Below are 12,272 nucleotides of genomic sequence, written 5' to 3'. Positions count from 1 at the left end.
ACATAAAAGAAACAACAATAATCAGATGCTGCATTATTATTTTTTTTGGCTACAGCCTTACAGCATAGCTGAAATTCTTCAAGGTTGGAAGGGAGAGGTACTGTTCATTTTACCTAGAATGTACTTCATCCAGACTTTGCCTGTTATAACTCGACTTACCTTTTGGTAATCATCTCAAATGCCACTGTCCCTACAAAGCTTGTACTAATATCCCTGGCCAACATTCATCTTTTCCTCTTCTGTGTTCCCACCATTATTTGTACTTTATAACCATCGTATGACTTTTAGAGTACAAACTCCTTGAAGGGAGGACCTGTGTTTTGTCTTCTTCATTTAATACCTTCGTAAAAACAGACACTTAACATATATTTGGTTATTTAAATTGAATCTGGAGAACTAAGGTTTGGCAAAACTGTGCTTTATTATTCTTTAATACCTCTTAGAATTTTGGCTCTGAAATAAAGGATTAAATCTCTGGCACATTTTATTTCCTGCCACCAACAAGCAAATATAATTCACGTTGAATTAGGTAGATTACAGGCTTCGATGCTGTAACAAAAAGACCCCCAAATACTGTGGCTTAAACAGTATATAAATTTATTTCTCCTTCACATTAGTCTGGAGATGAACTGTCCGGTATGGACAGAGTAGGTTATGTCATCTTCAACATAGGGCTTTAATATCTGAGTCCAAGATAGCAGGCTCATTTCTTATTATGCTGTAGCTAATGGGAAAGGGGAAGAGGCAAGGGGAATACAGGCCTAATTTGGTTAATGCCAAAACATCATTTCTGCTCACATTCCATTGGCCAGAACTTGGTCATGTGACCACAGCTGCAGTGGAGGCTGAGAACTGTAGTCTCTATCTGGGCAGCCATGGTTCTAGCTAAAACTTAGGGGCTTTTATTATTAAGAGGCAGAATGGCTAAATGGATATTAAAAACAATAGTTTTGCCTCACAGTTAATTGCTTTTGCTTCCATTTTTTAAAATAGTAAATGAATTGCTTCAGGTATCAAACAAAGAACCTGTATATTTGACCAAGTCATCAGACTTAGCAGATTTTTTTTATCATGCTGCCTATATACCCTTACTGTAGGCCTGTTTCCTTATTGTAGGTGATGTGGAAGGCCATATAGAGCCTGGCTAGTGAGAAATTTACCATTAACTTTAGTAGATAAAACTAATTACAAATGAAAAAAATATCAGGTGCCTCTTGGAACATACAAACTGTGAAACAAGCTGTTATGGGCTGTAGACATTTATAGGAAAGGAGAGTGGAGGGATGGAGTCATAAGGAAGGGCTTTCTGGATAATATGGGACTCTAGTTAGGCCTTGAAAATGAGGTAGGATCTGTATGGTCATAAGCTGAACAATCTAGGCAAGGGAAATGGTGTGAAGGAAAGTTTCAAGACAGGATAATTGAGTTGTATTCAAGGGAAAACAGTGAGTCTTCTGATTGGCTCCCTGAGTATGTAAGTTGTTATAAGTGGTCATGAAAGCAAAATAGAGGAAAATAGAAAACTGTTAAAAGCTTGGAGTTGGAGACAAATGGTGAAAGAGTTTAATCTGATAATGAATTCAGAGTGGGTAAAGCTCATTTCTTTTCCCCTCCTTCCCTACTAATCTGGTAATGGAATTCAGAATGAATGAATTCCCTCCCTTTCTCCTGCCTCATCGCCATGAGGTTACCTATGACCTCTTGGTTAACATATCCAGATATTCTCTCCTCAAAAACTTCTTTGAAGTCTTTGACATTGTTGACTATATTTGCTTTAAGACCCTGGCCTCTATTTTTGTATTACTTTTCATTTTCTCCCTCAGACTTTGTATTCTGCTTCTTTTGTTCTTTTGTTCTTGTGGCTACAACTGCCATTTTGAAGGTACTCAGGTTTGTATCTCTAGTTTGAACTTAAGTCCTGTATTCCTATTTTTGATGGACATTTTCATCTCCATGTGTCACTGTCATTTAAAGCATTCAACAGATTACCTGCAAAATTTTCTGAGTCTACAAGTATCTTTATGGTTTAAGTCCCAGACTAAAATAGAACTTACAGACATCTTGGTCTCTATCTTCTCCTTTATCACTGTTTCTCAATCACTAACTCCTATCAGTTCTTCCTGGTGATCCTCACATTTGTCCATTTCCGTTCTTATTGTTGCCACATTTATTAATCCTTTAAGGTGATATGTTTGGATTGTTAGTTAGTGTTCTCTAAGTATTTGGTGATGAAGGATGTGAGTCAAGGTGCTAATATTAGGGAGACCAAATAACATCTCTTGTTAATAGAGCTTTGTTTTAGTGTGATTGTGATTATGAGATAAGTAATAATTAGTTTGGTTGATGCTCGCTTATTTGTGTTGCCTTTTTTTTTTTTTTTCATTTGACAGAGAGAGAGACAGCCAGAGAGGGAACACAAGCAGGGGGAGTGGGAGAGGGAGAAGCAGGCTTCCCGCTGAGCAGGGAGCCCGACGCAGGGCAGATCCCAGAACCCCGGGATCATGACCTGACCTGAAGGCAGACGCTTAACGACTGAGCCACCCAGGCGCCCCTCTTTGTGTTGCTTTTAAGTGCGGTAGTGATATGGGTCATTCAAAACAACCCAGTATTTGAATTCTAAATAAACTCTGGATTTTTTTCCTCAGATTTGATTGCTAGTATATTAAAATAAATTTTCACAATTTGAGTCATATACTCAGTAAGAATAATGAAAACAGGTCAAGAAGTATACTGAATGCTTGAGTTGAAGACCTTGTCAAGAATAATTTAGAGTCTTGCTATTTTAAATGTGCTGTGTGGATGGCAGCATGGACATCATTGGTTGCTTGTTAGGAATGCATGATCTTAGGTGCCATTGGAGGGCTACAGAATGAGAATCTGTAATATCCCTAGGGTTATGTACACGCATTAGAATTTGAGAGATACTGATCTTTGTCTACTTTGTCTTTAATTTTGCGTAGTTTGAGATTTAGCTCTAAAATAATTAAACCCTCCAGCTATTTACCTATTTGTATAAATCTATTTGTTTACCTTAGATTTTTGTGTAAACTTCAGGACAGATTGCTGGAAGTATTATATATAAATGATGGAAAGTAACTGGGGGAGGCAAATCTACCTAGAGCAGTCATGGGAGTCCTTTGTGAGCAGGTAGCTGAACTGAGGCCGATACAACAAAGTGAGCCAGGCATATGAAGACCTAAGGAAGAAACATTTGGGGCAGAGACAGCAACAAATGCAAAGACAAGAAGGCAGGAGAGGGCATATATAATCATAGATCAATGCTAAAATTATTTACTCCATGTTGTAAATAAGATTTTATCCATGTTGATACATGCAGATTATTCATTTTCACATTGTATGGTGAGATAATCATATTAGTGAACATTTAAGTTATTCTAGTCATTTTAGGAATCCGTGCTGCTATAAATATTCTGGTACATGCTTCTTAAAGACATGTATGAGTTTCTTTGTAGTGTTTTTCAGCCATATTTGACCATGACCCAGAGAAAAAGCATTTTACAGCATGACTTGATTTCTGTGTGTACATGTGTCTATATACGTATATATGTATGTTACTGATTTCTTAAAAGATTTATTTATTTATTTTAGATAGAGAGAAACTACATGCATGAGTGTGCTCATGTGGGGGTGGGGGCAGAGGGAGTCCCAAGCAGACTCCATGCTGAGCTTGGAGACCGATGTGTGGGGCTTGATCTCATGACCCTGAGATCACCCCTGGAGTGCAAACCAAGAGTAGGCCACTCAACTGCCTGTGCCACCCATGTGCCCCTGTATGTTACTGATTTTTAAAAAAAGTTTAATAAAACTATTTTTACCCTTTGTGTGATGCACTCATAACTTTTTCTCTTCTCTTTTAAAAATAAATACTTGGGGGCTTCTGGGTGGTTCAGTTGGTTAAGCGTCTGGCTTTGGCTCAGGTCATGATCCCAGGGTCCTGGGATCGAGCCCTGCATTGGGCTCCCTCCTTTGCGTTCTGGAAGACTGCTTCTCCCTCTCCCACTCCCCCTGCTTATGTTCCCTCTCTCGCTGTGTCTCTGTCAAATAAATAAATAAAATCTTAAAAAGAATACTTGTTGAGATTAAACTAATGAGTTGTGATCTGCCATTTAAAATAACTGCTGTAGGGTATCTTATATGTGACTGTGTACGTGTACCTAGATATGTCATATTACATATATAAATTGGTCAATCTGTGTGTGTGTGTGTGTGTGTGTGTGTGTGTGTGTGTGTGTGTAAGTATGAATAGATTTCCTGGTGGAGGGGTTTATTCATCTAGAACTTTACTAGATTTCACCAAATTGTTTTTTAAATTGTTATACATATTTATACTTGTCTTGGCCTCCTGAGTCTGGGAACTTAGCTTTTTACCTTTGTGTCTATTTTTAATAGCATTTACTTGGCACAGAGTTGGTAAGTATTCACCAATAGTTTGGGGAATGAAAATGAAGATTTCATACCAATACTTGAATGACTACCATGTTGAGCAGCTATTATTTTATCAATTTTAGGTAAATTTTACCTAATTTTATAGAGTGGATAACCCAATTGTAATTTTGGTTAGGCTTTTAAAAGTTTATTTTTGAAGGTGCCTAACTATATTGGTTAAGATGCAATAGCTATATTCCAAAGAAAGATGCGTTGACAAAATTGCATTATTATTTAAATTGGTAAAAAACGATTGGGGCTGACATTTCCCATAAGTGATAGCAATGTGTAAAGCTGTGTAAAACCTGAACACCACTTAACATTTAATTATATCTGGCTTTTTGTTCAATAGTAATATGCCCATTTTTTTCTATTACTGCTAAGCATTATTCTTGTATTTTGCATTTATACATTTGATCCCTTTATTATCTTTGGTTATTGTAAAAATGCACCACTCTATTTGGTGCTACAACTTCTTACCTGCATGGACAGTTACTGTGACATCGTGCAAATGATACTTTCTTGCTTGCTTTTTTTTTTTTTAAGATTTTATTTATTTATTTGAGGGAGGGAAAGAGAGAGAGAGAGAGGAGCCAAGGGAGAGGGACAAGCATACTCCATGCTGAGTGCAGAGCTTGACACAGGGCTCAATCCCATGACCCCAAGACCATGACCTGAGCTGAAATCAAGAGTCAGATGCTCAACTGACTGGGCCACCCAGGCACCCCACAAATGATGCTTTCTAATTAATTCATTTAGTCATAACATTTGCTGCATCAGAAAAATTGTGCTGTAGAGAAAATCTCCATTTGTATTTAGCTATGGGTCTAACATATTTTGAGGGGAATCATTCTATTTTAAGAAGAAAAATGAAGGCAACACTTGGAGAGTGTTGAAAATCCTTTCCCATCACGCTCTGGGTTCACTGCCCTTTTGGGAATTGTTTCTGAGGAAATTTTAAGATACAGTTGTTTTGCAGACCAGTGTAGAAACTTTTCTAGAGTAGGAACGTATTGTATTTTGATTTTCAAACTTTCTTAAGATGACAATAACTTGCACTTAAGTAGTGCTTTAAAACTTTCAAACTATTTTCTGTACAAGACTCACCTAAGTAATGAGGCAGCCAATCCTGACTCCACTTAACATGAGAACCTTGTAGCTCGGTTCGTTATTAGTGCGGGGTAATTCATGTAGCTCAGTGAGGGCAGAGTAGGTTGACAATACAGGTCTTTGGTCTTTAATTCATTTCCATGCTTTCAGCAATCAGACATTTAAAGAAAACATGTCCCAAATGTTTGTCAGTTTATAGGTGTCACTTCTCAAACTTAAAAGCAGGATATTTTGGTATAAATTGTATATGCATGGACTACTTCCTAAAGAATTTTGGAGAGGAATGTGTTTAGTTTTACTGCATTGGAATTACTGGCTTCAGTGTTATTTTGTCGATTAAATCTCACGTTTAGATAAAAAAAATTTACTTAAAACAAGTCTAATAAATGTTTTAAAAAGTTTGGTTTTTATTGATATGCTGTATATATTTTTTTCATAATCAGGTGATTTATAAAAGTCAGGTATAAGCTTCTGAATAGTTGACATAATTGTCAGATATTTTGTTTTTCCAGTTTTTTACTTTAATTATACAAGCAATATATGAAAATAATCATAAGAATATTTAAAATTACAGTTTTCACAGAGCTGGAACAAACAATCCTAAAATTTGTATGGAACCAGAAAAGACCCTGAATAGCCAGGGGAATGTTGAAAAAGAAAACCAAAGCTGGGGTCATCACAGTGCCTAACTTCCAGCTCTATTACAAAGCTGTGATCATCAAGACGGTATGGTACTGGCACAAAAACAGACACATAGATCAATGGAACAGAATAGAGAGCCCAGAAATGGACCCTCAACTCTATGGTCAACTCATCTTTGACAAAGCAGGAAAGAATGTCCAATGGAAAGAAGACAGTCTCTTCAATAAATGGTGCTGGGAAAATTGGACAGCCACATGCAGAAGAATAAAACCGGACCATTCTCTTACACCACACACAAAAATAAACTCAAAGTGGATGAAAGACCTAAATGTGAGACAGGAATCCATCAGACTCCTAGAGGAGAACACAGGCAGCAACCTCTTTGACCTCGGCTGCAGCAACTTCTTCCTAGAGACATCACCAAAGGCAAGGGAAACAAGGGCAAAAATGAACTATTGGGACTTCATCAAGATGAAAAGCTTCTGCATGGCAAAGGAAACAGTCAACAAAACTAAAAGGCAACCTATGGAATGGGAGAAGATATTTGCAAATGACATATTAGATAAAGGGCTAGTATCCAAAATCTATACAGAACTTATCAAACTCAGCACTCAAAAAAAACAAATAATCCAGTCAAGAAATGGGCAGAAGACACAAACAGACATTTTTCCAAAGAAGACATCCAAAAGACCAACAGACACATGAAAAAATGCTCCACATCACTTGCCATCAGGGAAATACAGATCAAAACCACAATGAGATACCACCTTACACCAGTTAGAATGGCTAAAATTCACGAGACAGGAAACGACCGATGTTGGAGAGGATGTGAAGAATGGGAAACCCTCTTACACTGTTGGTGGGAATGCAAACTGGGGCAGCCACTCTGGAAAACAGTATGGAGATTCCTCAAGAAGTTAAAAATAGAGCTACCCTACAACCCAGCAATTGCTCTACTGGGTATTTACCCCAAAGATACAGATATAGTGAAAAGAAGGGGCACCTGCACCCCAGTGTTCATAGCAGCAATGTCCACAATAGCCAAACTGTGGAAGGAGCCGAGATGTCCTTCGACAGATGAATGAAGATGTGGTATATATACGTATATACACACACACACACACACACACACACACACACACACACACACACAATGGAATATTACTCAGCCATCAGAAAGGATGAATACCTACTATTTACATCGACATGGATGGAACTGGAGGGAATTATGCTAAGTGAAATAAGTTGGTCAGAGATAGACAATTATCATCTGGTTTCATTCATGTGGAATGTAAGGAATAGTGCAGAGGATCATAGGGGAGGGGAGGGAAGACTGGATGGGAGGAAATTAGAGAGGGAGACAAACCATGAGAGACTCTTGACTCCGGGAAACAAACAGGGTTGCGGAAAGGGAGGTGGGTGGAGGGATGGGGTACCTAGGTGACAGGCATTAGGGAGGGCACGTGATGTGATGAGCACTGGGTGTTACACACAACTGATGAATCTTTGAACACTACATCAAAAACTAATGTACTATATGTGGGCTAATTAAATTAAAAAAAGAATATTTAAAATTATCAAGAAAATACATTCAAAGACATAAAGAATAGTACACCTAAGGCTTTGTGTTCTTGTATCCTTCTGTGAGTTTCTCTACTGTGTTTTTCAGAATTTTTTATATTTTATAGTGCACCGTAGTTTATAACTTTTCTTAATTCAGGGTTATATTTAGGATTTATTCATGTTGTTTTAAGGCTTCTTGAGGCAGACCTTACTGTTTCTCAGTCTTTCTAACATTTAGTTGATTAAAAAATTTTTTCCAATGTGTTGAATGTAAAATGGAGATTGTTGTAGTTTTAAAGGGCATTTTCCCTACTAGTGAGCTCATATATGTTTATGTTTATTGGTCTTTACATTTCTTCTGTGAATTACCCATTCATATCTTTTTGCACATTTTTCTTTTAGTTGGTTGTGTGTTTCTTACTAATGTCTACATTTCATTAAAAACTCTGATTTATATTTGTTGCTAATCTTTTAAGGAACACCTTACACATTTAATAAAGAACTTTTTACTGTGGGGTATTACCATTCCTGGTTCACATAAATTAGTTTTAAATTCTTAGACAGACTTGGGAAAGTTTCTAGAAAAGCAAAATTAGTAAACTCATTAAAGTTCTTGAAGGTTGATTTATAACCTTGCTGCTGGTGCCAATTGAAAATTTGAGCATGTAAAATTCTGTAAGCCTCCATTATAATTTTGTAAAAAATCAGAATGCTGCTTAAAAGCTGCCATAATATTTATTTTAGTTTTTAATATTTGTTTATCTTTGTTTTTTCTCCTTAATTAGGTCCTCGATGGGCTTCCTGGAATATTGGTGTATTTATTTGCATCAGATGTGCTGGAATCCATAGAAATCTTGGGGTTCATATATCCAGGGTCAAGTCAGTCAACCTAGACCAATGGACACCAGAACAGATACAGGTAAACATTTTCTTACTAAGAGATTATTTACAATATCTAAAATGCATTTAAAATCTTTAACCCTTCTTGCATCAGGATTAACATTGAAAATGGAGTATGTTGAAATGGCATGTGCCAGATATAAAATTTGGGTGTTACCTGAAATGTCCACTCTCAAATGTTTATATCTTCTTGGGTCCATAGTGAACTCAGTTTTTGATCTATTCTTATTTAAAATGTTGCTTTTGAAATCTTTAAAAAAATCAATTCCTTTTCCTTGTGTTAATGAAATTTGTGGTGTTGTTTTTCTGTCAGTAGAGGGAGCCTGGGTAAAGATAAAAAATAAATCACCTCTTGCCTAAGAACTGACTTGAAGGATTTCCCTTTTTTACAGAAGTGTTCTTGATTTTCAGACAGGTCCCAGTAGTTCGAAGATAGCCCAGTTAGCAAATGTTCTAGTGACTGATTTGTTTTGAGTTGGTTTAGTTGTGTTAGAGATAAATTTGTAATTTTAAGGGCTTGCCATTTTTACAGTGTGACAGTCTTAAATTTTCAAAATCTTACTTTCTGATCCTTAAGGTTAACTGCTAAAATAAAAATGTTTATTTCGGCTGGTTTTAATTTTGTAGTTCACAGTGAAATTATTCCAACTTTTTTTAATGCTCTTTTTGAATTACTTTTAGTCAGTATGAAGGCTCAGTACACAATATATGTAGTGAACTTAAGTGATACTCATACATACCTCTAATCAGAAAAAAACAAAAAGAACACAGGAATTGGCATGGATAGGGTGAGGTAAGGGTGAAAGAATAGAATATAATGCTTGGGGGTGGTGGGTCATAAATAAATAAAGATTTGGTTAAAGAAAGTAAAACTTCTGGGCTAAAGACATATTTATGCCAAAGTAAATTCTAGATAGAGCCAAGATTTAAATATTAAAAAAAAATTAAATCTTAGAAATACTTGTAAAAAATAGCCAAGAGATCTTAAGGCTCTAAAGTCAAGCGTAGCTTATTTAGTTCACTCTTAAATAAGTTTTTGAGGTTTTTGCTGGCTAGGGCATAAAAGGAAATATGGCACTTTATGTATTTTCCTAATCCTCGAGGAGAAGGCTTACTTGTTGTATCAAGGAAGCAGAGCTTTTTGAACATTGCATATAAGGCTCTGTTCTTGATAATATCTCTATAGTGACTGTGGTAACAGATTTCATAATGTTGTTTCTTAAGTTGCCTTCAAGAAAATGCGAAGTGTAGCTTGAAAATGTACCTTGGTGTTTGTAATGGGTTATGTAGTTACAACGCATTCAAGACCCAAGGTGTATTGCCTTTTTAATGGTTCATTTCACACTAAGGACAAAACATGAAATCCTTGGACAATTGAGTTTTCCAGAAATAATATTTTTCTCAACTAGGCTGTTAAAAGGAGTTGAATAGCAGCTTATTTGAGGTGGGCAGCTGTTCTTTTCCTATACCTGAGAGCAGAGCTTCCCAGTCAGAGGGCTGCAGCTGCAGTTCACTGTTTTTTTTGTGGAATAGGTTATAGTTACACAGCAAGATACTAAATTATTAAAAATGGCAGGCTTTGACAACAATTATTAAGTAATATACAGTCTTTGAAATTGTATTTGAACACTATTTGTATGGTTCCAGCTCTCAGCTTCTTGAAATAAGAATTATTATTTTGGAATGCAAGACTTTTGATAAGTACTTATAACCAGAGAATGCTCTGTATGGCTTCATATATCACAGAGCTCCTCTTTCAGTGTTCTGTGGTGAGAATAAGGTTAAATGAGTAGACAATGAAGTTTTATTAAAAAAAGGTATAAAGAAGCTTAATCACACGGACAGATGAGTAAGCCATCCAGTATTCTTACGGTGGGCTTGTAAGTACTTGCAAGCAAAGCCAGAGTTGTTCTTTAAAAATCACTCTGGGACTACTATGCAATATAAATGAGTAAGGAATGAGTGAAGACCCCAAGGTTCCATTTTATACAGCACAACCTTTATTTTAACCTAGAAAATTTCAAGGCAACTGATTCTAAAAAGGCAGTAGAACAAAGTGATTTAGAAAGTTGTCTCTAGCTAGACTGCCAGAGTTTGACCTGGGTACTCCTGACAGGATACTTAACCTCAGGGTACCTCACTTTCCTTCATTTATGAAATGGGAATAGGAAGAATGTCTCCTTCTGTGGGTTGCTGTGAGGATAGAATAAGTTAATATGGGGAGAGCATTTAGAACAGTACCTGGCACATTTTTAAATACTCGATATTAGCTTATCACTTATTAGTAGTATTAGTCCATTTGTTCATTGTTTAAAACCTTCAGTATTGCTCCCTTGAATATCTTTCTGATCTTAAGCAATGTAGCTTCCTAGTAAATCTGTGATGAATTGGTTACTAAATGTACTACTAAGTAAATAAATTGATTCACTGTGTGGTGTTGAGTATTAATTACTTTTTGAGGTTGCTTGTGAAATATAATTAATTCATTTTTAGTAATATTGGATGTTAAGGCATTTTGAGATGATTAGGTAATCATACCAGTTGTCTATTGAGGTTGCTCGTTACTCAGATTTAAATGTATCCTTTTGCCTTTGATGGTAGGTATGTTCCATATAATCCAACTCTGTTTATACCTATGCATTTTATTTTTTACTTAAAAAAATTGAAGTATAATTACAGAGACAACAATTTACAGATATAAGTGAGTTTTATGTGTCTAGACAAATGTCTATACTGTGTCACCAACACCCCAGTGAAGATATACAGAGCATTTCCATCATCCTATAAAATTTTCTTGTGCCAGTTTATAGTCAGGTTCCCTAGGGACAACCACTACACTGATGTCTGTACCCTTAGGTTGCTGTACATTGAGATTTTTATCTTTTGGAGCTTGTTCTTATTAACTCTGACTCTTAATTCAGGTTAGGAAGAGTGAAGATTGCAGTGTGATTGAGTGTTCCTTATTCAGATGACATTTTCTAAGAATTTCTTTGCTATTAAAAAAAAGCTCAGGAGGCATTTATTTGCAGAAGGAAAGTACTTTTTTGCATATACTTCTACCCTGTGTCTTCCCTTACCACCACCCCCAACATTTCATGAAAATCATATTTCTAATTTTCAAAGATGATACTTAGTTTTGGGTAGTTGTATATATTTTTAGATCTTTAATAGCAAATGTGGAAACATGATTTAATCTCTGAACCCAAACTGTTAAATGAAAATATTCTTTTTTGCGTGTCTCCATAAAATGTAACTACTTAAGTTTTGCCTCAAAGCTTCTTATCAACTGGCATTATATATATGACATATCTATATCATTTATATACATGTTGTGAGTGTGTGAATCAAGTTTTAGGGCATCTACCATATCACAGCTGTGTTAGAATTGCTTTATGCTTATTTTTAAAAGAAAATTTATCAGAACTTATTTTGATTTTTATTAGCATGGAAATAGAGTTACCTTACATTTTAATCAAAATTCTTTTTTAAAATGTGGTTCATGGTTAGATTAAATGTCTTTCATCTTGGGTTTAATATCAGGCACTTTTCAAATTTTTAGAAAGAACCACTTTGTACTTTTATAAATACTATAATCTTTATTATTTTGTAAT

General features: G+C 35.8%; 1 protein-coding gene across 3 annotated transcripts in view; it reads left to right on the top strand.

The window, feature by feature from the left end:
- SMAP1 (small ArfGAP 1) overlaps positions 1-12,272 on the top strand; it is a 164,214-nt gene that overhangs the window by 27,485 nt on the left and 124,457 nt on the right. For all 3 annotated transcript variants that reach the window (XM_027602610.1, XM_027602609.1, XM_027602611.1), the window contains one exon: positions 8,547-8,680. In XM_027602610.1, the coding sequence (XP_027458411.1) occupies positions 8,547-8,680 (134 nt within the window). The remainder of the gene's footprint in view (positions 1-8,546; positions 8,681-12,272) is intronic.

Source organism: Zalophus californianus, chromosome 7 (assembly GCF_009762305.2).
Source record: "Zalophus californianus isolate mZalCal1 chromosome 7, mZalCal1.pri.v2, whole genome shotgun sequence".
In the NCBI taxonomy this organism is placed as follows: Eukaryota; Metazoa; Chordata; class Mammalia; order Carnivora; family Otariidae; genus Zalophus; species Zalophus californianus.
This window is presented reverse-complemented; position numbering and strand designations above follow the sequence as displayed.